Below are 27331 nucleotides of genomic sequence, written 5' to 3'. Positions count from 1 at the left end.
GAGAGTCGGGGTGGAGTTTGGGGGAGGTTGGGGAATGGGGGTGGGGGTGGAGTTTGGGGTGGGGGGAATGAGAGTCGGGGTGGAGTTTGGGGGAGGTTGGGGAATGGGGGTGGGGGTGGAGTTTGGGGTGGGGGGAATGAGAGTGGGGATGGAATTTAGGATGAGGGGCGGGGAAACGGGGTGGGGGGGCTGAAGTTGGGGGATGGGATGTGGGAGTGGGGGTGCTGGTTAGGGCGGGGAGACCCACGCCCAACACTGCGTGTTCAGTGTTGTGTCATGCTGTGATAAACCTGTGCGTGAAGTAGAGCGTTTTGAACGGAGCTCACGGTTGGCCGAGCCACTGAATTGATAAAGCCCCTGCAGTGACTTATCGCTGAAGGAAAAAGGACATTATTTGGCAAAAAAAAAAAAATAACCCACAATGAAGGCAGCTTTTGGGTTTCTTCATGAATATTCAGATTGACAGTGTTATCTCCGCTGATAATTATTAAGAGGCCTGGCCCCTGGATAGTGTGGTGGAAAGGAAAGGGACAGAGGATGCTTAAAGCTGTATGTGTATTTATACAGGGGGGGTTTGTGTGTGTGTGTGTGTGTGTGTGTGTGTGTGTGTGTGTGTGTGTGTGTGTGCATATGCGTGTGTGTGTGTGTGTGTGTGTGTGTATGGAGCACAGTGTGCCTACCTTGGAAATGGTTCGCACAGTACATTTCCATAATCTCTTTCTATCACTGCTGCTGTTGAGAATCTATTTATTCTCAATTGTTTCTGGTCTCACTTTAACCCATCAAATCAGTGAAACAGTGCAATCTGCAGGAATAGGCTTCTTATTATCCTATAAATTCATAATAGCAGTATTAACTTTAAGATTATGAATGCCTTGGAAAAATGGTTGATATCTAAAGACAGGCTGGTATGATCCCTTAATGCCAATGTGTGTGTGTGTGTGTGTGTGTGTGTGTGTGTGTGTTGGTGTATGTGTGTGTGTGTGTGTGTGTGTGTGCGTGTGTGTGTGTGTGTGTGTGTATGTATGTGTGTGTACAGACAGGCATACATTAAGGACAGACAGACATGCATTCTTTTATTGTCTGGCAGTCTCCATGACTCCAGATCATTTGCGAATTCAATTTGATCATTCCTCTCACAGTCCATTACAGCTTTACGTGGTGATTTGTATGAAGTGAAATCAGCAGCTTCGGCCAGCGGTGGTTGCCAGAGTACTTTTCCACATACTAAAGCACTAAAGCAAAACCAACTGGACCATATTGGGCACAACTTTGTGTCACACACCGCTAAGGGCACAATGACGACATTTGCTGTCAATTATGTTGGATGTAATTATGCTCTTTCATCATGCTTTAGCTGCAGAAGATACAGACAGCATATCATTTATGGATACAGCTGAAAGCTTGTGTAGCAAAGCTGAAAGTAATAGCTTAAAAGTCTCACGTAAAGCTGGTGGGGTAGCAGGTAGCAGAGCACTGAATGGTGATGGCACTCACCAAGAGTTAGCTTGCATCATTGCCTATGGAGCTAGGGAAAATTTCTTTTAGCTCAACTGGTAACGATGTTGGTGATGAGCTGTGTGACAAGAACACAGGTTCGGCTATCACTTGTGTAGATATGGACCTGTTTAATGTTCACTACACTACATTACATAATTGGCATTTAGTGGATGTTCTTATCCAGAGCGACTTACATCAGTTACAGGTTTTTACAATGCATACATTTATACAGCTGGATATTTACAGAGGCAATTGTGGGATAAGTACCTTGCCCTAGAGTACAACAGCAGTGCCCCAGTGGGGGATCAAACCAGCAAATTTTCGGTTATGAGACCTGTTCCTTAACCACTATACTATGCTGCCACACCTCAGTAGAAAATATTGAATGATGTAAACTGTTCTTGCTGTATTGACGTTTTCCTCAAAGGCCCATGGGCTAAAGTGACAATGTCATCCTCAATGTTCTACTCAAGAGTATAAAGTGCACTGTGAGGATGTTTTTTTTGTTTTGTTTTTGTTTTTTTGTTTTTTTTACAAAAAGAGCAGCTAGACCAAAGGAAAACATTAAGTAGTAACACACAGCAGCGCTGAGGCAGGCATCTTTTGGAAAGACGATTTAACAAACAAAAATCAAATCCTCCTTATCCTCCCAGCTGCTTTGCAATAGAATGTTTTCACTGATTCTCCATTCAAATGATTTGTTTGAGCCTTGGTTCACCGCCTGGGGTTGCATAACTATTTGTAATTCAAAGTGATTCATCACTTGCACGCAAGATAACAATTTGCGTGTGTGCGTGTGTGCGTGTGTATAAGTGCTCATGCCCTTGTGTGTGTATTTTGTGCAGTCACTTATTTTTGATGAGAAGCAAAGCTACATACACAGTGCTTATGCGTCTTCGGCGTAGGCTTGGATGTTGAACAAAATAACACCCACCAATTTTAGACTAAGCATAATCCTTAAAACCCAAACTGTTTATAATGAATTGAGTTATGAAACAAAATCTAAGCCTAAAACATTGTAATTACTGATTATGCGGTTTATTATAATGTGATTATTTGAACCACCACATTGGCTATAAATCCAGAAGACCCATATAAAAATACTCTATGGTCACAGCTTATGTTAACCCATTCATGTCAACTGAAGACAGCGGGACTGTGACCCCATATGTTGCAATATTTTAATTTCATTTGGTTCATGAAGTTGTTTGTCAGTAATGGTTACAACCCCCCCCCCCCCCAAAACAAAACAAGTTAAGTTGATCTCCTTCAAAGTGTCAGTGCTGCTTGCTGATTGGTAGATCCCCTGACCGATGTCTCATTCCTTGTCCAGGTGTGTCTGCACAGTTGACCAACACGCGTCTGCGCAGAAACACTTCGGTGGGAACGCCGTTTTGGATGGCTCCAGAGGTAGGCCTCCCCTTCCACCTCAGTCCTCACAAGCCGTTACAGCTTATGTTCTTATCTCCTCAGTCCATTCACCTGGTGGTCATGGGTTCAAGGCCCAGGTGGAGAAGTTGGTGTTGTACTCTTCAGTGTGGTGCTTCACGGTTGCCGTCTGAAGCATATTCAAGTGCATGCATGGATTGCATCATGCGAATATGGTCTGTTGCCCTAGATAGGTGCACCTGTTTTGCCAGTCAGTGACAGGACCAAGATGTTAGCGGTCTGTTGTAATGAGACATTAGTCTCATTAGTCATCATCATCTCTATTATTACTATTACTACTACTATTATATAGCTTGGCAAGTCTGAACATATAGGACTATACCTTTTATGTTTTGGTTTGGAAAATGCTCAGCATGGCTCATCTTATCATATAATCATATAATATGATTTATGAAAAAATTACTCAGCTTACTACTCAAACTTTGACCATTGTTCTGGTCTATTGTCTCTAATCTGTGCATAATAATAATAATATGACTTTATCATCCACAAATGTGGAAATTTGTCTTTGGCTCCACAGGTAGTTGTTAAAATACAGACACAATAAATACAATAAAACACAGTTAATAAATAGTACACATACACGAAACAGACAGCAGTATAAATAAATATGGATTCCATATGGGTGGCCTATTGTGAGTTAAGCAAAGTTATTGCACTTGGTATGAATGATTTTTTGTAGATATTCTTAGTTGCTGTTGCGGCTCTATAACGTCTTCCTGAGGGCAGTTTAATGAATTCTTTGAACAGGGGATGTGTGCAATCAGACAGGATTTGTTGGGCTTTTTGTCTCATCTGTGTTTCATAAGTGTGTCCCAATTGTTTAAATTAAATTAAATTAAATTAAAAACATTTTTGTAAAACTTTATTTTACTCTGTATACATCCTGGTTCAGAGGTCAAAGGTCATCTACTTTTCATTTGTTTTCTGGCATTCCTTTTTTAATGTTTTGCTTAACACAAGAAAAACAGCAAAGATTTTTCCTCCTCCCATTGGAAAAGGTTACTTTTAAGTTTACATAAAGTTTACATGAGGGGAAAAAAGAGGAGGTTCGCAAGGTACGGGATTACGTACTCCTCAGTGTGATTTGAAAGAAAAATAGTATCCAAAGGTATCCAAAGTTAGCAGAATCCTTCGGGTGGGAAGGACAGGGGGCTGCTGGACTTCAGATATGGATTAATGATTCAGGATATGTCTTTGAAATATCTGGAATCAAGGTCAGACGGATAGCAAGCCAACCCTGGAGAAGGAACAGAACAAGCAATAAAAACAATCCGTTTTTTTTTTTCAAATCGAAGAAATTAGGCTTGTCAGAATACATTGTCCCACAGGTTGGTAAGATTTATTATTATGTTTGTTCAAACCTAATTTACTTTGTGCTTTTGAGCTATGCGTGAGTTTCACGTCAGATAGGGATCTCATGACAGAGTGACACCCATTGAGTATTGTTATTTATAAAAAAGGACACAATGCACACAGATTTGAGCAGAGAGTAAGCTACCTTGAATTCAGTCTACTTCTTTTTGATCGTGGGGGTATTGTTTTGCTCCTGACGTAAGCACACACCTTTCAAACTTCCGTTCTTTTTGGGGAGTTATTGTTTTTTCTTTTTTTTTCATTTACCGTGAGGTGTTCAGTTCCATGTAATCTTTTTTTAATCCGTGCTTTGGGCTGTAGTGACCTTTACCTCCAGTAGCGATTATTGTACACCTGCGCTCTCCAGGTTATAGACAGCCCAGCATATCTCTCCTGTGGGGCGTGCTTATGGACCAGCCCTGAGGTGAGAGGAGAGGTTGGTCTGCCGAGGAGAGGTTGTGTTTTTGGGGATCTCCCTCTGATACGGGGTGCGCCGTGACCCTCCGCAGGTGATCGCCTGCGAGCAGCAGCTGGACTCGACCTATGATGCCCGTTGCGATGTGTGGTCCCTCGGCATCACCGCCATCGAGCTGGGGGACGGAGACCCGCCACTCGCTGACCTTCATCCAATGAGAGCCCTCTTTAAAATTCCCAGGTAAGCGGGAAGCTGGCGTGGCTGGTTTGCAGACCACAGACCGGCACTGTTAGTCTTAATAAGCAGTGTTACTATTGCATTGCCACCTTTTCTAGAATCTGTTTCTGTGCCCATTTTATTGTGTATTTATGGGCAGCAGTGTAACATGGTGGTAAGGAGCAGGGCTTGTAACTGAAAGGTTGCTGGTTTGATTCTATGCTGGGGCGCTGCTGCTGTACCCTTGGCCAAGGTGCTTCATCAAGAAGATCCTCAGTAAATATCCAGCTGTATACATGGATAATATGTAAGAGTTGTAACCTGTGTATGTCACTCTGGATAAGAGTGTCTGCTAAATGGCAAAAGTGTAACGTAATGTACTGTTTTGTACGTAACGTAATGCACTGTTTTGTACGTAACGTAATGTACTGTAGTGAATCCGTTTTCTGCTGTGCCCCTTTGCAGTCAGTGAATGGAGTAATAGAGGAGGTCTGTATGTTCTCAGAAACCGTCAGATAGCACACAGTCTCTCTGGAAAGTTATTTCCATACGTAAGCGGTGATGTTTCACGTCTTTGTGTGTGAGCGCAGTCAGGGCTTCTTATGTTTATAGATTGTGTATGAAGACAAACATGCACTGGTGCCCTCTGTTGCAGAGAAACCCAAACAAAACCCAATGCAAATGCAAACCCAGCCATTTCACAATTCTGACACTAAGAGCAACCGATATTCAAAATGTTGATTTTGTGTTGGTTACATTTAAGTGTAAGTAATATTGGGTATGAATTTGCATTTCAGTGTTAGTGAAGTTGGAAATGCTTATTTTTAAATCTTGTGAGAATAAGACCAAAAGTGGAGATTTTCTACTGCAATGCAAAAATGTGGGAAAGAAGCAGAAGAGATAAGCAGATTTTACGTAATATTTGGTTCATATAATAATTGCAATTATTCCCTGACAGGAATTTCTAAAAGCAGTGAGAAAGCATTGCTGAGAAGCATCAGTACAATCCCTTTTTATTTCCTCTGTTGGAATGTACAACTGGATGAATTTCCTTCCCAAACAACCTCTTTTAAGTCTCTCACAAGGCAGAAAGCAGTCTTTTGGCCCCAGTGGCTTTGTTTGGCTTAATGCTGCTTAACTGTTACCCAGCTTTCTCTCTGTTGTTATTATGTTCATTCCACGTGGGTGGAGTGGGGGGGGGTTGTTTTTTCTTGCTGCCTATGAAGGTAAATTCAATAATCTATTATGCTCTCAAGTCATATTTATATTCAGCTGCGGTGCCACATCATTGATGTCATCTCAGAGGCTGAGTGCTCAGTTGGTTTGTTTTTTTTTCTTCTTCTCCTTCTTCCCCCTCCCTGTGTCTAATTGGGTCACAGACTGCCACCGTGGCTGTTCCCTCTCTTGCTGGAGGGGGGGTTTCTCCGGTCAGGAGTATGCATCACCAATCTTACTCTCGGCCTCCGCGACTCCCGCGAAAAAAAAAAAAAAAAAAAACCTCCGCCGAAAGCGGTCTCGATCCGATTGGCTGATTGGTTCCGGAGATTCTGACACAGCCTCCCCCAGTTTGAACGCTTATGACTCACGCCGTCTCCTCCTCTCAAAGGCACTGCCAAAAGATCAGGGGGAGTTTGGGCCAGGAGGAAAAAAAAAAAGCGAACCCCCCCCCCGGGGCTCCAAATAAACTCTGTCACGGGATTATGCTGCAGTTTTCCCTCCTGCGGATGCTGCCCGGAGAGGCGTAGACTTCAATGAGGAGAAACGTGAGAAACGTGAAACGGCGCTCTGTTAGTCAGCCGCATCTGCTGTTCCTCTGCAAATTCATCAATACACTAAATGGCAACAAAAAGACACATAAACACACACAAAAAAAATAGGTGGTGGTGGTGATGGTGGGTGGTGAGGGGGTGACAGATAATAGTTAGACAGATAGTGAGAGCAAATTTATGAATTTAACTTAATTAAGTACAAAATCATGTATACGTAATAGAGGTTAAATCAGACGTCTGACAATCTGGTGTCTCCCATACACTGGTGGCACATCTGGTTGATAGCTCAGGATGAAGGCATGATAGCACAGTACAGTAGGTATCACTTTGCTCTTTGTTTCTGTGTAATGAGTGTCATGCACTGCTGAATTATGGGTAACCAAGCCTTCCCATTGCAGTGTTACCACATTTTCGTCACATTGCAATAGCTCTGTCGTGAGCTGAGCTGAAGTGCAACCGTGTAAGCGAGATGTTCCCATGTGTCGGATTTGAAGCGAAAGGCCGTAAAGTGTAGGTGCGCTCGAGAGCCGTGTTCATGCTTAACCAGCTGTCTCTAAGATACAGAGATCGCGTGCGCTCCCGGTGATTCACAGTAAGATTCATCGAATCATCCGTGAGCCACGGCGAATTACTGGCAATCTTCTCCGCCGTGATCAGCGTTCGCGGAACCGTTATCCCATCAACGATTCGAAATTGCTCTCGAGTGGTGTCCTTCCTGGATCTTGCAATGCAATTTGACTGGGGTGGGTGGGGGGAGATTCATCCCCCATTCCCTCCACCATAGCTAGAGACCATCGAGAACACTGTTCTGAAAAAATTATCTGTAATAAACCTTACCATTTATAATGTAACACTTATATATGGCTGGATCCAGGGGGAGCTTTAAATTGAATGCTTGTACCTTGCTGTCCTCGGTGTCCTGCATTTTTTGTACATTTTTTGATCCCACAAAGAAGAGCCCTCCATTTATGGCAGGCTTAATATAAGCAAAGAAATCAATGCATGAAGGCTGAAAGTGGTATGAAATCTGTATGGCTAGGTTATTATTTACACATCCTTATTACAGAGAGATGTACTGCTAAGCTCCGTAGGGCCTCTTCCAAAACCTTAGATAACTGATTTTGTCAGACATCTGATCTCTATCATGTATATATAATTTGTTGTACATATTACATAACTTTTCTCTCACTGTTTTCTTATTTATCTGTTTGTCTGTCTGTCTGTCTGTCTGTATGTCGGTCTTTGTGTTGCTGTATGTTTGTCTTGTGTTGCGTCCCCTGGGATTTTCACAAGTACGTTGTCACAGAACGACTTACGGTGTCTCTTAAGAACAATCTCATAAAAGCCGCGGTGACATCACAATAGCTCACTGGCCTGGCCGGTGGCCCAGGTGGCAGGAAACGATCCTATTGGATTATGCAGTGGGCAACCTGTGCTGAGGATTATCCCACAGTGAAAGCTGTGAGGACCTCTAAGCCCTCCCACTTTCTGGCACGGCCAATCACACGCTCCAAGTCATGAGAGGGAGTCCAGGGACAGGGCCCGGGGTCTTTTCCAGAGAACATACTGTACAAATCAAACCGCATAGCCTGTTCCTATTGGTTCCGATCAAGAGAAGTCTACCAAAACCGCTCTCTTTCTGTTGTCTGAAAAATAAGAGGAAAAAAAATCTCTTCGTTTGTGGTAGTTCTGTCATTAGCCCTAAGAAACAGACTCCATGTGAGGGCTTCAGTCACGTATTTGATTCTGCTGATTGTGCTCTACATGTTTCTTTTTTTCCTGTGTGTATGCAGATTTTAAGTAGAGTTCCTCTAACATAAAAGACTGCATTTTAATAGTCTGAGAAGCTTCCACAGTGGGGGCAAATTCCCTTTCAAAAACCTGACAGACATACATCTGTGTGGGGTGCAAAGAGTGATACCCTGGAGGCGCACACTGCCTATTAAAGCAATTTATCGCTGTCAGGTGGTCCAAGGAGAGGCCCTGCTTTTTCATTCATGGTCAGCATTGACTGCTGCCTCACTGTGGTAAAGCACACTTCCTTAAAGAGCTGTTTAACCCGGGCCAGGAAAATTACATCAAATTAATGTCGGGGTTCTTTAGTGTTACTGCCTGATTACCGCTGCAACGGCATCTGTATGTGTGTGTGTGTGTGTGTGTGTGCGTGCGCGTGTGTGAGCGCGTGCGTGCATGCATGTGTGTGTGTGTGTGTGTGTGTGTGCATGTGTGTGCGTGCATGCGTGCGTGCGTGTGTGCGTGCGTGCATGTGTGTGTGTGCGTGCGTGCGTGCGTGCATGTATGTGTGTGTGTGCGTGCATGTGTGCGTGCGTGTGTGCGTGTGTGCGTGCGTGCATGTGTGTGTGTGAGTGTGTCTGTGTGTGTGCGCACATTCACCCATGAAGACAGATGCTGTGTCTGACGGGTGCGTGTGGCGGCAGCCTAATAGCCTATGACGTTTCCTCACATTAGGAGAGTGACTAAGAGCATCATGGGTTTCATCCCCCCCCCCCCCCCCCCCCACAATGATGTCCTGCTTCTCTGGCCCTGCTGTGGAGGAACTGTCTCTACAGCTGCATCTGCAAGCACGATAAGCCTAAAAACAAAAAGCCATAGAGAATCATTTTTTTACTCCTCGTTGAGCAGCTCCACTCACTCTTTCATCTTTCAGTCCGAGGGATTTTTTTTTTTTTTACTCTTCCTGTTTGTCTGTCCTGTTCCTCACAGAAATCCTCCCCCGACCTTGCAGCAGCCTGAGCTGTGGTCCGCCAACTTTAACAACTTCATCTGCAAGTGAGTGGCCTTGGGGGGGGGGGCACGCTGGGCACAGAGGTCATCGTGACAGTGCAAGTGGACAGGGGGGAAGGTGGGGGTGTGGGGGTGAGAGCGATGGTTGGGGAAGTGTTAAGAACCGAAAAAAAAGAATTACTGGAAGTACTTTCCCTACCAAAACAATGTACTCAAACAAAGTACTCAAAACAATGTCCAAAGCATTATGCAAAGTCTCTCTCTCTCTCTCTGTCTCTCTCTCTCTCTCTCTCTCACACACACACACATATTCAGACAGGCAGATGCATAAAAACACTACAAATATAAGCACACGCACACACACACACGCACACACAAGGATATGGATATGGAAATGTATACACACACACACAGGCAGATGCGCACTACAAATTCAAGCACATACATGCACTACACAAACACACACACACATACACACACACACACACACACACACACACACACACACACACACACACAAACACACACACACGTACACAGTGATCAAATATGGTTTACATCACATATTCCCATTCCTACAGCTAGCACTCATCGCAGTAATTTGGCATCTGTACCTTGTTAAGGGGTGCACAGCGATTCTCTGTCCTGACGTAAACCTCGCTGATAGCCATCTTTATTGTCCAATCAGAGATTAATGCCTCTGGTAAAAGAGAGAGAAGACACTAAGAGAATTGATGGTGGAATAATTACTTGTAGCAGTGATAAATATCAGCATGTATTTTTAATGTATATTGACGGTGCATTGTATTGTACTCTGTTTGACATTTCCCAAACACATACCTTACTTTTGTCTTCAAAATTTATTTTTGCTTACTGCTCAAGTGACAGCCTGGTCTTAAAAATGATGTCCCTGCCATAAACTAACATATTAAATACATAAGAAGCATATTCTATGATAAATAATGGCATGATAAATATATACCCACAGTATCCTCTGTGGCAGCTGACATAGCTTAAATTTTATCCCGTATTTGTATGTGTGTGTGTGTGTGTGTATCACCAGGTGCCTCATAAAGGACTTTGAGCTGAGGCCGAACGTGCCCGATCTTCTCCAGCATGCCTTTATCAAACAGATCCACGGCAGAGAGAGAACTCTGCAGAAGCAGCTGATGGAGCTCATCGACCTCAATCAGCAAATGGGAGTCATCGAAAAAACCAGGTGACATAACGGGGAGCAGTCATTGGCCAGATTTCACTATCGTTACCCTAACTGTGCATGAAAGCACGCATACAGGAAACACACTGACTCTTTGACTTAAAAGCGAACTAGCTTGTCAAAGTGCTTTTCCACACCTACTACTATACAACCTCTGATGGAAACATAGTAAATGAATGTGATGCACTGTGCTTTAAAGTTAGTATAATGTGGTACATTTAAATCAGCTTTCACTAAAAGGGATCATAGATTATTTTAAAATACCTCCTTTAGTACTCAGTTCATTATTTCAGAACTTTTTTTTTTATCTCTTGATCTTAACTGTTGTGCTGTGACATGTTTAAATATAAATTAATTTGTAACATGTAATTTATGAACGTCCTGCATAGCTGTGCCCACGTTATTTATGCTCTGTAGTCATAGGCAGTGTTTTATGTGTCGTTAATTAAACTCTCTCGCTTTCTGTTCTTTACAGTGCATTTCTTATTATGAATTCTTTTTTTCTTCTCTCGATGTCCTTTTACTTAGCAGCATAAATAATAAGCACAATTACCATTCCCTTGTTTGTTATTGTTTTGTAAAATTAATTTAACAATGAGCCCCGGGCTCACATTGCATTAGGGTTGATACAGAAATACGTCATAAAGGGTCCAGTTTTGACCAATCAGAACGTGAGCACATTAGCAATGCCCCAAAATGCCCCCCCCCCCCCCAAAAAAAAAGCAGTCTAATCACAACAAGATCTTTGTCCAATTTTTCTAATTAATTTTGTCCTCTAGAGAAAAAAATGCATATCTGTAATACAATTACTGCCAATTCCAGTTGGAAGTTAGTTGTACTGATAGCAGACACATAGATATTATGTATACAGATTCATATTGGGGTGTGTGTTGAGATGGCTCCATGTTGCCTTGGGTAGCTGTGTGTGACAGAACACAGAGAACTTCCAAATACCTAACGTTGTATGTGTCATGTCTGTCCAATAAGCTGAAGAGTGTTGTATGAAATGATCCGTAGAATAAATTATTGAAGGCAAAAAAAGAAACACTGGCCCACTACAGGGTTTAATTTTCAAATAAATTGCTCTGCTAAATGATTTCTTATGAGTTAATATTTTTTGTCAGCTTATATAGCTATATATTCTGAGCTGAGGGTTATTATGGGTCAGAACCAAAATGATAAGCACTGATCTCCTGGATCTGGATGGAGGACAGGGAGGGGGAGGGGAGGGGAGGGGAGGGGAGGGGGGGGACACACTACAAAAAAAAAAACATCAGTGAAATTTAAATGTTATTTCTGTCATTTAAGCCAACATGGAAGGGCAGAGAGAAGCACAGACAGTAAAGACAGGTAGGAGATACTGATGTCGGCGCTCGCTAGCTAGAGGGGAGCCTGCTTGCTTTGTGATTAGCCTGTGCGGCCGTAGAAATAGGCTTCGCTGTCTGTGCTGTGGAGAAATCGGGCAATGCTGCGCACCGGCAAAGCTCCCGCCCTGTTTGAGTTCATAGCCCCCATCCCTGTGCCAATAATATTCCTCTCTGTCTCTGTGTACTGAACCCCTGGTTTTCCCTGATTTTTTTTAGGTTATTTTAACCAATCGTGTTGCTATTCACTGTTGGAAATAAGTGCCAAATCGAAAGCCGCTGCAATTTTTACGTGTTAAAATCTTAGGAGGGCCTGCGTGCAATTAACTGATCAATGCAGTGCTTTGTTCACCTGTCGAAAGCCCTGCTTTTTTTTGGTGATGTGGTGAATTGCCTTCATGTTGTGTTGGAACAGTCAACGGTCCCTAACTGCCACTGGCGAATGACATCACCCAACAGAACCACAGTTTTTTTTTGTTTTGTTTTAGTTCTTTACTGTCCTGTTTTCTCAATGTGAATCTCCGCTTAATTCCCTGAGCAGGTTGTTTTAAAGGGATTAAGGCTAGCACTGTGCTGGGGCAGACCGTTGCGTGTGAAGTGAAGGAGATGAGGTGAAGCCGGGTTTGGGTGCTCTGTGTGCAGCCCTTGGCCGCGAACTGGTCTATGATGATGCAGTAGATTAAGAGCCTGAAAAAAGTATTGGAGAGCAGAAGTCCTTTCCTGTCCACAGGATAGCACAGTCAGGGTGGCAGGGGAAGCAGAGAGGTACCCAGTGGCGATACTGCCATACTAGAAATGGTATTTTTTTTTCACAATCGATAATATTACATCAATATAATTGGCTGCTGTCAAATGGGTAGAGTAGTATGTAGACACAGGAAATTAAGACCGCGCCATTTGAAGCGTTTGTTGTTATTGTATTTATTGTGGCAGTAAGGAAGTGGCAGAAGTGATTGATGAAATAACTGTAGCTCATATTGCGAAGCAGGCATGGGCCAGATGAAGCCGCAACATTAAATTGAGTGGATTCTTTTTTTTCTGTCTTTTGCTTTTCTTTTTTTTTTCTTTTGTAATGCGCTTTTCCAGTCATGGTCATCTCTCATTGTCTTAGATATTTTGCAAGATGCCATTTTTATAATGTGTTATTTACCAAGAGACCGGTTTAAAAATAGAGTTTGACTGATGATATACTTCATCTCAGGCTTCAGAGGTAACTGTGACCTCTGTGTTGCAAATTTTTTATTACCGAAAGTCCTTGGTCCAGTTTTGTTTTCTTTTTAAAATATTTTTATCTTCACATGATCATGCTGACTTTTAAAAAAATGTTTAAAAGTGTTATTTTTATTTGTAGTGTTTTACGACTTGTTGTGAGACTGTCTGTTACCATGGCGTTCCAGGCATGAGCGAATCCACACAAAGAAAGGCAGCCACATGAAGACTTTAAGCTCCGCCCTGGACGACGTCGATGACTTGGCCACCCTCGAGGTGCTTGATGAAGTAAGAGCCTTTATTTTTACCTGTAGTCTGATCACCTTTTATGGACACAGCGTGTTCCTTATCTGTGTCACAGCCCTAAACTTAGGCCTGGATTTAATCAGCATTTGTCTTTAACACTGACCAACACATAAATGCAAGTGTTACTTTCTTCCAAAAAAGAAAATGCAATTTATTTACAATTCACAATTACATTCACCAAAATATTTCTCTTTGGAGATTGCTGAACTGTGATAAGAATGAAAGAAAAACTTGAATTTCTCAATTTTGTGAGCTGAAGACAAATGTTGATTGAATCCAGGCCTTGGTGCACAAAGGCACCTGCGTGAATTATTTCATTGGTCCAATTTTATGGTGATTTTAATTTGCCTTTTGAAGGCATGGGCTATCCGCCAAATACTCAGCTCGTAGTCGAACATTTTCTGAATACTGATGATCGTGCAGCCACAGATGTTTTTGGCGGGCAGAAAGAATAATTCTTGAGCCATCCGTCGCTGGAACGCGGCGTTTTTCGTGAAACTGGATGGAAATATCATGGGAGGAGCTGCAATGTTTACGCAAAACGCATTCAAGGTGATTTATTGCACCGAGGGGGCCATTGGCATATTGAAAGATAAGGATCGCTCGGTCGTGTGCCTCTCCCCAATATTTTTTCATCCTCCACCACACAGAACTCTGTCCTCACATCATTTCTTAGCTGCTTCAACGGCTTCTACAATATTCTGTGAGAGACATTTGTTTTACTGACTGTAGGTGTCTGTGTACACTTGTTACATTCTAACCAGAAACAATACATACACATTAGTGCAGTATAATGTGCCGTTGTTTTACAACATGTAGTTGCTCTGGTGTTCAGTTGTTACCAGTAACTTGATATAAAATTTATATTATATATTATTATGATATACTTCTAGTGATAGTTGTCGTGTAGTTATTTAAGTTAGACTGAATTCATGATGAACTCTGATCTGTTTGTCGTGGGAGAACTTCCAAAGAACAAGGTTAGATAACCCAGTGGCCAATGAATGAACTTTTAAAGCCTTTAAAAAGGGGTGAGACAATGTTAAGAAAATAGACACTCTCGTACATTCCTTTCTTATCCGTTTTCTTTGCAAATGCCCTAATCCGTTTAAACATACCTATCACCTGTTTATACATCTTGATAATCACTTAAGCAAACCAGGGTAAGCACCTTGCTGAAGATTACAGCAAACAGAAGCTCCCCACTTAGGAACTGGATTCGCAGCCTTCGGGTTATAAGCTCAGCTCCCTCACCAGCTCACCACTCCTCTGTCCAGTTGCTCTGCAGTCATGATGCGCTGATGAAGACACCCTGGCTGAATATCGATGAACCTGTGATTTTTGTTTTGATTTTGTTCTTTTTTTTTCTTATCTTTCAGAACACAGTCACAGATCAGTTACAGAAGCGCTATGCCAAGGAGCACATCTACACCTATGTGGGAGACATTCTTATTGCCGTCAACCCCTTTCACAAGGTGGAGCTGTACAGCCCGCAGGTGAGAAGGCTGCCTTTCACCACATTAACTCTGTTACCTATTCAGAGCAGGCTGCATCTCATTAACTCTAACTCTCCCAGCATATCAGAGCAGGCCACATCTCATTAACTGCCCCAGCCTATCAGGGCAGGCTGCATCTCATTAACTCTCACAGCATATGAGAGCAGGCCGTGTCTCGTGAACTCCCCCAGCCTATCAGAGCAGGCCCCATCTCATTAACTGTCCCAGCCTATCAGAGCAGGCTGCATCTCATTAACTGTCCCAGCCTATCAGGGCAGGCTGCATCTCATTAACTCTCCCAGCATATCAGAGCAGGCCACATCTCATTAACTGTCCCAGCCTATCAGAGCAGGCTGCATCTCATTAACTCTCCCAGCATGTCAGAGCAGGCCGCATCTCATGAACTCCCCCAGCCTATTAGAGCACACTGCATCTCATTAAATTCCTAGTTTGGCTCACATCATATATTTAACAGATTTAACATCATGACCATTGTCATAATTTTGTAAATGCTCTAAAATCACATTAACTGAAGGTGGCATGTCCATCACTTAGCTCTTTGGGTTTGTTAAATGTTACTAAAACTAAAATTGAATTATTTCTGCAGAACTCACAGACGTTTTGCTTAAGTATTGAACATTGATTATGTAACTGTAACTAACAGTAAATGCTATTTTACCTTCCTCCCTCTGACAGTACTCAAAGATGTACATTGGGGCCAAGCGAACCGCAAACCCTCCACACATCTTTGCTGTCGCCGACATAGCCTACCAGTCCATGGTGTCCTACAACACAGATCAGGTAGAGAAGTGTTTTTTTTCCCCAAGTACAACATTCATATGGGGTGGCAGTGGCATAGCAGTGAAGGAGCTGTAACCCAAAGGTTGCAGGTTTGATTCCCAGATGGGGCACTGCCATTATACCCTTGAGCAATGTGCTCAACATGAATTTCTTCATTAAAGTATCCAGCTGTATAAATGGTTCAAATGCATAATAAGGGTGCTTGCTCAGGAAATGTGTAATGTAATATTTGAAAAACTAAGCTGGCCTTTTTTTCAGTGCATCGTGATCAGTGGAGAGAGTGGTGCTGGGAAGACAGAGAGCGCCCATCTTCTGGTGCAGCAGCTGACGGTACTTGGAAAGGTAAGTGTGGCATAGGTTAGGGACCTTGACTTTTAACCAGAGCGCTGCAGGATCCAGTTGAGGCACTGCTGTTGAGAACCTAAGGATGGTGCTTCGCCTCCAATGTTTTGGTAAATATCCAGTTGTGTAAATGGACAAGGATGTTTTTGGTTATCTGAAAAAGCTCAGTATTTTATGAGTATCTGTTTGAAGCTTGGAATGACCTTTAAGCTCCCAGAAGGTAATGTGGTGTTTGGTATTTTTAAATGACCCCAAAGTGCAATGTTTTTTTGAATACACAAATGGTGTTAACACAAACACGCTTACATGCACACGACATGCGCGCGCGCACACACACACACACATGCGCACATGTACACCAAGCGCTCGGCGCACACACACACACACCAGGTGCACAAGCACATGCACACACAAATGTTTGCGTGCACTGTAGGGGTAAACAGTCCACACAAAATCCACCACAGGATCATAGAAAAACAAATCCATAGTCATAAATACCTACCGCAAAACAGCAGAGCCCAGATGCGGTACCCGGCTCAGCCTGTGAGCCGAGCCAGACGCCCTGTCGTCTCCTTTGATTATGATTATGTAGTCCTGATTTGAAGATCCTGCGGCCGTCACCGAGAGAGACAGCCGTGATTTTATAATGCAATGTGAAAATTTGCATTTCAAGTGCTACAGTTCATCATCTTTGATTTAAGCATGGGTGAAAAAGAAATGCACATGAATTATGGGAGAAGGAAAAAATGTCTTTTGTGATAAAATGACAAAAGGGGGGCTGAATAATTAGATGGTGTCAGATCAGAATTTTAATCAGTTTCTCCCTTCATGTTTTATACAAACCATATCTGTTTTCCCGCAGTCACGCGAGTCGAGTTGAAACACGGTTTCATAATATTGAATATATTATTTGTTTTTTCTCATTTATTTTCACTTTGCCAGAGGAATGTCACCCTTTCCACACACGTGCGGGCTTTTTCTTTGTAGGCAAACAATCGGACACTGCAAGAAAAGATCCTTCTGGTCAATAACCTGGTGGAAGCCTTCGGGAACGCCTGCACCGTCATCAACGACAACTCCAGCAGGTTCGGGAAGTACCTGGAGATGAAGTTCACCTGTGGAGGCACAGTGGTGGGGGCCCAGATCTCCGAATATCTACTGGAGAAGTCCAGAGTCATCCACCAGGCTGTGTAAGTCCCTTCTCTGTCCACACCTTCCCTTATATGCACACGTATGAGGTCAGATAGTTGGGTAGTCCTTCATTTTACCCACAGAGGGATTGAGCTAATTGCTTGATTTGTTTTTTTTCAGAGTCTTTAGTTGCTCTCAGTAGGCTCAGAGAGTAACTGTTTTATCATTCCACCCCCCCCTCCCTTTTGAAGTCACTGACATGCTATCACACTCAAGTTAATACATCCCTCTCTCCTGTCGCCTGAGGGGGGGGGGGGGGGTGCAGGAGTGGGGGTGGATGGGATTTTTTTTTTTTTTAATTTCTCCCTGGATCCAAGATTAGAGCTCTGAAATCATGCCAGTGGGATTTTAAGATGTGGCTTTTAAACCTAGTCCTTGTGTGGAAGGAAGACTGAGGATGAAGTAACAATCTGCTTTTAATCAGTCCTCTTTGTTTTAGCTCATCACAACACGTATTACGGTGAAATCACTGGAGCATCATGAATTTGGCTGTTGTCCCGGACCATTAAACAGGTTTAAAATGCAAGCAAGGCGGAGAGCTTTGAAAAAAAAAAATGTTAACAAAAATGAAATCTGACTGGTATGGTCTCATAAATCCATAATTGTAGCCCTTTAGATTTTACATGCAATAGTCAAAATCAATACAAAATAACACACAGTAAAGATAATAAAAGACACCCTACATCTGTCTACTCACCCCAGTTTTACCTGTTGTCCTTCCCCTGAGTTATCCAGAGCCTTTAATACGCTTCCAATCTGCATACAGCACTATATATGAGCAGCACAACAGTCAACCAAAAGAAACATCATCATGATCAAAATGCATTGACATGAGTAACATTTCTATTTCAAATGATTAATATCTTTTTCCATTGTTCTCATTTCTGTGACAGTATAAAGCATACTTTGGGAATGCCTGCATATGGCTGTGGCCATGCGTATCTAGCAATAATAATAATATACAAAACAAAAACTTAAAAGAAGTAGTGTCGTATGTGTTCTACGCTATTTGTTGACAAATGTTTGTTTGATTGCATTATGAATGGGAAACTGTCCAAACCTCACAGTCTCTATTATCACCCTACTGTATTTAATCACTTATGGGATTTTTCTTCATTATGTTAAAGTGTTTGAGTTATTGAGTGTTTATTATAATGTTAATTTTTAGTCATATCCTGGAGCTCAGTGTTAATGGAGATAGCTGATGAACCATCTGTGTGCTGTCATCTGAACTGGGTACCAAACCCCATCCAACTGTTTAACATCCATAATAACACTGAAAATGGTTAAAGGCGTGAGCCTAGATTGATTGCTGAGAAAAAGACAGCTCGTTCTTCTTCGCATTGAAACTCAAACGCCACACATCGCCGGACATATGACATTTTGTCACTGTGTCTTCCCAGAGGAGAGAGGAATTTCCATATTTTCTACTACATTTATGCTGGTCTGGCCGAGAGGAAGAAGCTGGCTCATTACAAGCTGTCCGAAAACAAAACCCCCAAGTAAGTTTCTGACGAGTTAATCGATTTTGTTTTTGTAGATCTGCTCATGGATCATAAAGCAGTTTATGATGGGGCCGGGGGTAGCACGCCTCAACCAGCTCAAATGTAGAGGAGGCATATTGTGTCTGAATGCCCACCACATATCAGTTAAAGTGAAGAAGGAGGGGTTTATTTAACCAGTGAAAGTAGGAGATGTCTAGATGCTCAGACTGATAGAACTAAATAGGGAATTTGGACAAAATACTGAGCCTCCCCACTGCTTTTTGCAGTAGGAGTAATGGGCCTTTAATGAACACAACGAGTCAGAACCTCAATTTAATGCCTTATCATTTTCATGCCATTTCTGTGTCTATGTTTTCTATACATATATTTTTTTTTCAAATTCGCATTACCATTTGGTCCACATTTAATTAAATTCCCTTTTTTTTATCTTTTTTTGTGATTTGTCTTTTCATGTTTTCCTTCTCAGGTACCTTCACAGCGAGCACATTAAATTAGTGCCTGACATTGTGAACAATGCCTTCTATAAGGAGCAGTTTGCATCTGTGGAGCAGTGCTTCAAAGTCATTGGCTTCACCCTGGAGGTATGCATGAGAGAACAACATTAATTACAACTGCAGCACAGCTTTACTGATTGCATAAATAAATAAATAAAGTTATTTAAACTGGATGTAAAAAAGTGTACACCCTCTTATGCAAACCATTTTAAGTCAATGTGCACAGTTTTTTTTTTTTTTGTAAATTGCCTTTTTGTGGCATGTAATTTCACATTCTCAGAGACAAACCAGGGAATGCTTAGAAGGACACATATGTGCTTTGCTTAGCACACACATATCCTTGTTCCGTTTTACACTCCTAATTTTATGAAGTGCCTGAAAGTGGGATTTTGAAATTATGGAGATTCGTCAAATGAATCAATTCAGTAGATATGAATTTCCATACAATCAAAGCATGGCGGTTGTGTGTGATGTGGTTATAGGGGTATTTTTATTTGGCTTGGAGTCTGACAAAGGGATCGCACCTGGCCATGGGCCAAGGTTGTTGACCCCCCGAATTGGACATCATAGACAGGGAAAAATAAAAAGGGGGAGATGGGGTGGAGGAGGGATGCTGTGAGCAGCTAATATGAGAAGGAAGTGGTAGGTGCGATTTTTTATAGTCGTGGACAGGACTGGTTTATTTAAGTCTGATTAATTGTACAGGGATCGTCTGAAAAGTCTTCTCCAAAATCTCTCTCTGGAACTTCAATCAATGGCAGTTTCTGAGAAGTAATCAGTTCATAAGCAACAACCTCAAGCTGGCACATTAGTGAAATCTTGTATTGTATTGTTTTGGATGAATAATAAATAAATAAATTGCTCATTGCTGTCATTCGAGAATGAGGATGTGCCATTAGTATGAGCAAAATCAATTCATCTTCCCGAGGTGCTGTGAATTTCCAATCACTGGTGGAATCCACACATGAGTTGCACTTATCACATGATCACAGACACTGCTGTGCAGCAGTGGTTTCTGCTTCTCTGTTATCTCTGGCCAAGGAAAGCCACAGATTAAGGACATGAACATCATTAATAACATATGAACATCATGCCACACAGCCATAATATGTGCCAAGAAAAAGCGTTTCACCTTAAAGTAGTGATATGAGCATAAAGAAACTCTCGGTACAGTAGATTGTTTTTAATCAGTGAGAGATGCAGAACAATCAGGTATTTGTTGGTGACGGTGGCCTGACTTGAATTTAATGGGAGGAGGCAAGTAACAGGGATGTCATGTAATCAAGGAGAAGTTCATGTCAGCATGCCTCCGCCGCTGGTTAATCCAAGACAGACATAATCCAGACGTAATCCAGACGTAATCCAGCGTTTGGCACTCGCATGTCAAACGGTGAAATGTCTCATGTCTGAAGACAAGAGTGCAGCTCACAAGCAAATACAGTCCAGTTTGTGTTGCCTCGTATGATTCTCTGCTGTTGTGGCGATTTGCTTGTTGTTGAGTCTGGGATTTATTTATGTACTCGATGATTCATTTGTGTACTCAATCTTTGTGACGCACTCCGAGTGAGGTTAGCCTGACTCGTTTGTTCTCCATCATCTCTCTCTCTCTCTCTCTCTCTGAACCTTCAGGAGCTGGGAAGTGTGTACAGCATTCTAGCTGCGATCCTGAACGCTGGCGACATCGAGTTCGCCTCGGTCGCCTCCGAGCACCAGACCGACAAAAGCAATATCTCAAACATGGGCGTGCTGGAGAGCAGTGAGTCAGTTCTCCCCGTTATATAAGTGTAAAATTACTCTCACCCCCCCCGGCAGCCCCACCAAGGGTGACCTCTAAATAGAGTCAACCTGGCCTGAGCCGTGGAGGGAAATTTACATAGGCTCACGACAGCCAGTGTGTGTGCAGTTGATACATCGTCGTGTAGGGGCTATATGTAATGCTTGACTCTTACCATCAATTCATGCTACCCCACAAACTGTGCATGCTCGCATGAAATACATATTGTATCAGCTTGCCACACACACATGCACATGCATACCCACACACACAGACACACGCACACAGACACACACACACACACAGACACGCATACGCACACAGACACACACACACACACACACACCACAAACACACAGATACATACACACAGATACATACACACATGCACACGCATTCCTTTATGTTCTATAATTTCCTAATCAAATATTTGCAGCACAGAAAAACATTTAAGTTGTCGTGACATGATTTAAATGCTGTATACAGCTCATTTTGTTAGTTTAACATAAATGAAAAGAGTACAGGCTCGACTCCATATAAGTCACTGTCCCAGTGTGTGTGTGTGTGTGTGTGTGTGTGTGTGTCTATGGGGGGGACCCTGACATACCTGAGCCTCTGTGCGTTTGTCCCTCAGCGGCATCCCTGCTCCGCATTCGCCCGGACGAGCTGCAGGAGGCGCTGACGTCCCACTGCGTGGTGACCCGGGGCGAGACCATCGTCAGGCCCAACACGGTGGAGAAGGCGGTGGAGGTGCGGGACGCCATGGGCAAGGCCCTGTACGGCCGCCTCTTCAGCTGGATCGTCAACCGCATCAACAGCCTGCTGAGGCCAGACAACCAGCTCAGGTGGGCGGGGTGCTGGGTTCGGGGGCGGGGCTTAGTACGTTGGGTGTGGTTAAAGCGGCGCGGGAGGGCGGTGTAAAGACATCCACTGCTAGGGTGTGGTATAGCTTCTTATTTTTTACAATGTATCTGAGTTGATTGATGCCATGCACCCCTTTATTCAAGGTTAATCGCTTCACACAACTGCATGTATTTCATATTGTGCAAGCCTATGGCCATTTTACACATTAAATATCCCCAAACCACTTGAACTGCACCACCATCCTTTACATCAAGATGGGCCTGCTGAAGGCACAATCCCCAGCTGATCCCCACACCCTTTGTTTCTAAGGTTAATTGCGTCATACAGCTGTGTATATTTCATAATGTGCAAGCATATGGCCAGTTAAACAGCAAATATCCCCAAACTATGTGAGTTGCACACCATCCTTTACATCGAGACGGGCCTGCTGAAGGCACAATCCCCAGCTGATCCCCACACCCTTTGTTTCTAAGGTTAATTGCGTCATACAGCTGTGTATATTTCATAATGTGCAAGCATATGGCCAGTTAAACAGCAAATATCCCCAAACTATGTGAGCTGCACACCATCCTTTATATCGAGACGGGCCAGAAAACTTCGTCCCGCTGAAGGCGCGCGACTCGCATTGAAATTCAACAGCAGCTCCACGAGGGCGAGTCTGTCAACGAGGCAGACGCAGTTGTTTGGTTTCATTAAGCGGGAGGATCGATCCAGTGAAGTTCCTTAATGTTTACAATGAACAAAGAGCTGGAGATCCCTGCAGGTGCCAGGGCACTGGGGCTGTAATCCTTTCACTTTGTCCAAGTGACAGACTGGTCAGGAGTTCCTTATTTTCAGGTTCATCGTGGGTACACAGACGGTAGACGAGCATTAATAAGTTAAATAAGGTAATAAGGCAAGTCACTAGCATCAGTGTGGAGGTCAACTATAATTTGCATTTTTGTCGATTTATTTTATATTTTAATGTGCTCATTCATTTAGCAGATGCCTACATCCGGGGCATGTAACTGGTCACTAAATGGTGGAGTGAATGATCAGCCAGGTACCCATGGCCCACTGACTTGAGCAGGCCAGCAGATGAATATGTAGTTTATTTGTTTTACTGATGAAGCTTTAGTGAATTCACCTGCCCTCATCGGGTTAAGTGTTACTCAGAATGTGTCAGAACCCACGCCCTCCCAAATCCAGCCCATGAAATGATCAACTTGTTGCTTTCAGAACTCAGTGTGTGTATTAACCCTTCAGTTCTTCATCTTTATGTAGATATTCTTCACCTCTCCTTAAACTTGGGTAATTCTTTCCAACCCCCCAGTGAGGAGGACAAGGGTCTGAACATCGGAATCCTCGACATCTTCGGCTTCGAGAACTTCAAGAGGAACTCCTTTGAGCAGCTGTGCATCAACATCGCCAACGAACAGATCCAGTTCTACTTCAACCAGCACATATTTGCCTGGGAGCAGGTACAGCATACAGCTCTCCCTCTGTCTTCTTCATAGCTGTCTTCTTGAGATATTAATAGCATGCTCAGTACTGCGTGACTCCTGGGAGCAGTTATAAGCTTTTATAAGCTTTTATTTTCACCTTGAAACTGCCTTATTTCCATCTAAATGGTGATTCATATTAATCTTTTTGCACTCCTGGGGTTTAGGATGGAGCAGGCAGAGAGAAAATGGCTCTGGTTGTTATTGGAAAGATGTTAACCTTGCTCCCAATGCTGAAGTTGCTCTCGAGGGGTGATGTTAAATCTTTTGATTTTTTTTTTTTGACTGCAGCCTTATATCCTAAACCCCCTACATAAACTTAATAATCCTAAATTCTTCTTCTTTTTCCTTCTTCTTCTTCTTCTTCTTATTATTATTATTATTATTAACTATAACAATACTACTACTCCTACTAGAAGTGACAATAATAATAATAACAAAGCTCTTTTTCTTAGTAAACAACTTCGAAAGTAACTTGCAGTACATATATTTTGAAGAATGTACATTAACAGAAGGTTACCACTAAAGCAACCTACAGCCGCAGTGGCCCACCTACAGACCGCACTCCGGGAGGTTGCAGGTTCATTTCCTGAGTAATACAGTGCTTAAGTCAGATACTTGAGTTGCTTCAGTGGAAATTCGGCTGTTTGAATGGACTATCTGTACAATGTAGGTAAGTCTTGTCTCCTGAACCCCCTGAACTTGGAAGTAGCCACAGGGCAAAGGTCAATGGGGATGGGATATAGCAGCGACAGCACAGACAGGACCGATTCAGTGTCACGTGTTTTTCCATAATGAATAAATATATGCAGAACAGAAGAACAAACACAAAATTGTTTGCCTTTTGAGATTTTGCATTTACAAAGCTGACTTATGCACTTGTGTGTCACTCAGGACACACATAACTGATGAAAAAGTGTAGCATATATTATGTGATAAATATCATATGGTGAGCTTTTTTTGCCAAGCAGAGTACTGTTTTACTGGAGCAATTGTATAGTAAGGGCGGCTTCGTGCACCTCTACATAAATATTTGTCCCTTGTTATGCAGTGCTTTGTTTTTAATCCACTGGGGCATATGTTTTCAGATGCAATACTTCTGTCCCAAAAAGAGGATGCTTTGTGACTGCGAGATGACTTTACCCACGGCTAGGAGTAGTATTTTATTTTCGGAGATTAGATTTCTCAGACGCGCGGAGCGCAGCTACCCCGGGGGGCTGCGAATAGCAAACGTTCGCTCGCTTCTCGGTTTTTCTACCTCGCTCCCGCGTAGAGGAATGTCATCCCTCCCTTCCTCCGGCTGATTCGCGCGCTGCCCTTTCTTGGTCGGTCATCGCGATTTTTATCGTGTCTGGTAAACACGAGGGCGGAACGCCGCCACGGTGTCCTTGCGCTTTGAGGTTATGTTGGAATGCAGCATCGAGGGCCTCCAAACTCCGCGCTGTGCCTAGATGTGTGGAGAAATGCGACCACCCAATCCAGCGCTGCCTCTGCTGCCTGTCGCTCAGGGCTAATGGCTGATTGGCTATTCCCAGGTCAACACCCCCCAGGCCCGACTTCAGTCAACACTCATCCTTCACTTAACAATAAATGCATTTTTTTTTTGTATTCGAGTGTACAACATCGTTTATCTTATTATTTTTCGCTGAACCATCCAACCTGTGTTAAAAAAAAATTAACAGTTGTGATTACTTATGGGTCAAAGTTCAAAGGACAAATTGAATTGATCACAGCTGATTGAATCCAGCCCGTACTGTTAACATGGCAGTCTTCGCTTCGTTAACTCTTCATCTGAGATTAAGTCTGAGGAGTGGGCTACGCACTCCTCAAGTATACCTGGGGTCAAAGAATCATTTTTCAAGTTTTTGGATTCAGTTTATGCAGTTCAGTTCAGTCTGGCCAGCAAATATTTCTACAATGCAATTGTAAAAACACACTACTACACAGAAAATGCATTTTCACTGATTGGTCAGTTGAGTGTTTCCACAACTACCATTGCCATTGATCGCCTGCCTTAAAAAGGGCCAGAGGGGTTGGCGACAGGGTGTTCGTTCTACACCAGTCACACACCAAGAAGGGGGGGGAGATAACAGAAATGTGAGTTCCCTTATCGCCCCCTGTGGCAGGACGAGTACCTGAACGAGGATGTGGACGTGCGCATGATCGAGTACGAGGACAACCGGCCGCTCCTGGACATGTTCCTGCAGAAGCCCATGGGCATGCTGTCCCTGCTGGACGAGGAGAGCCGCTTCCCCCAGGCCACCGACCAGACCCTCGTAGGTGAGTCATCCCCGTTACCTAAACCGTGACATCGAAGTCACCAAACCCCCTGCAAGTGTGTGGCTATGACCACCCTGCTCTGAGATACGTCATGGCGGCCATCATATATAATATGTCTAAATAATGTCAAATAATAATAATAAATAATATAATGTCAAATAATAATAAATAAATAATGCCAAATAAGTCTCATTGGCCACTCCACCCAGAGCAGAATGCCCCCGGCGGCTGTTCTTTTCCCTGCCGAACGCTTCGACCTTGAAGTGTCTGGTGACAGAGGCCCGAACAGACACACACAATGAGACGCTTTCATCAAACATTTACCACCATGCTAAGTTTACACCTGTTTTCTCCTATTAAGAAACCGACACAATGAATTTGCGAAGTGTCACATGAATATTTAAGGGCCCTAATTTAAGAGGCCCTAAAGGTAGGTTAAACATAGCTTTTTAATTTGTAACATGAGAGGCACAGTTTATCTTTCTCATGCTGATGTTACATGAATATGTTTTGGGACACTGTACATTGATTATAATGCACCTTTTAAACAGTCAAATGCATAAAATGAAATGCATAAATGGGCCCTTTGGATTATGCAGTTTAATATTGCTTTACCTGAATTGGCTTTGAACCTTTGAAATGAACAGATTTTTCATTTACGCAGAAAAGTTTGAGGACAACTTGAAGTCTAAGAACTTCTGGAGACCAAAGCGGGTTGACCTGGGCTTTGGCATTCAGCACTATGCAGGAAAGGTAAGTCTTAAGTAGTGTTTAAACATTCCCACCTTCTCCAGCACATCACAGCAAGTGAACGTGCCCTCTTTGTTTTGACATCTTCAGGTTATCTACAACGCGAGCGGCTTCCTGGCGAAGAACAGGGACACCTTGCCTGCGGATATCGTCTTACTGCTGAGGTCCTCGGAGAACGAGCTGATCCGCAAGCTGGTCACTCACCCCCTCACAAAGACAGGTAAAGCCTGGCAGCACCAGTGGTGACGTGCTGTCAACAGGTGGCGTGTTGCCACTGCTCCTGATCTCTGAGGCAAACTGACATTCAGCAGTCTAGCACAGTGGTTAAGGAGCAGGGCTCGTAACCGGAAGGTTGCTGGTTCAATTCCCCATGTGGGCACTGCTGCTGTACCATTGGGCAAGGCACTTTACCCAGAATTGTCTCAGTACATATCCAGCTGTGTAAATGGGAAACATTGTAAAAACTGTAATTGATGTAAGTTGCTCTGTATACGAGTTTCTGCTAAATGCCAGTAATGTAATCTATCAAACCCAGCAGCTATCCGATAGGCAGCCAGTGTGTCATACAGGTACATTGTAATTTAATTCTTAATAACCACAGTGCACACTTGCCTTTAACCTGGCTCTAGTAACGTGCAACTAACCGTGAGCACCTAGTAGTTTTTAAATGTCAGTCATTTTATGGTAAGTGTTACATGGATGAGATTGTGGAAGAAACACTCACACCTAACCAACACTGTCGATGCAATGATTAAAAGTGAGATTATTATTTGTTCCAGTGTAATGGCTGTGCTGTTGGGGGAGGAGA

At 43.1% G+C, this 27331-nt stretch overlaps 1 protein-coding gene across 1 annotated transcript in view; it reads left to right on the top strand.

Moving 5' to 3' along the window:
* Positions 1 to 27331, top strand: part of myo3a (myosin IIIA) — a 70529-nt gene that overhangs the window by 22484 nt on the left and 20714 nt on the right. Inside the window, exons 5-22 of the mRNA XM_036521375.1 lie at positions 2834 to 2910; positions 4815 to 4960; positions 9430 to 9495; positions 10514 to 10669; positions 11975 to 12016; positions 13428 to 13527; positions 14925 to 15041; positions 15738 to 15842; positions 16101 to 16184; positions 17172 to 17374; positions 18779 to 18877; positions 19347 to 19461; positions 21004 to 21130; positions 21783 to 21993; positions 23325 to 23472; positions 25620 to 25773; positions 26438 to 26526; positions 26614 to 26743. Coding sequence (XP_036377268.1) covers positions 2834 to 2910; positions 4815 to 4960; positions 9430 to 9495; positions 10514 to 10669; positions 11975 to 12016; positions 13428 to 13527; positions 14925 to 15041; positions 15738 to 15842; positions 16101 to 16184; positions 17172 to 17374; positions 18779 to 18877; positions 19347 to 19461; positions 21004 to 21130; positions 21783 to 21993; positions 23325 to 23472; positions 25620 to 25773; positions 26438 to 26526; positions 26614 to 26743 — 2169 coding nt within the window. The remainder of the gene's footprint in view (positions 1 to 2833; positions 2911 to 4814; positions 4961 to 9429; positions 9496 to 10513; positions 10670 to 11974; positions 12017 to 13427; positions 13528 to 14924; positions 15042 to 15737; positions 15843 to 16100; positions 16185 to 17171; positions 17375 to 18778; positions 18878 to 19346; positions 19462 to 21003; positions 21131 to 21782; positions 21994 to 23324; positions 23473 to 25619; positions 25774 to 26437; positions 26527 to 26613; positions 26744 to 27331) is intronic.

The sequence above is a fragment of the Megalops cyprinoides genome, chromosome 2 (assembly GCF_013368585.1).
Source record: "Megalops cyprinoides isolate fMegCyp1 chromosome 2, fMegCyp1.pri, whole genome shotgun sequence".
In the NCBI taxonomy this organism is placed as follows: Eukaryota; Metazoa; Chordata; class Actinopteri; order Elopiformes; family Megalopidae; genus Megalops; species Megalops cyprinoides.
The sequence above is the reverse complement of the archived record's forward strand: the minus strand, read 5'-3'. Positions and strand labels throughout refer to the sequence as shown.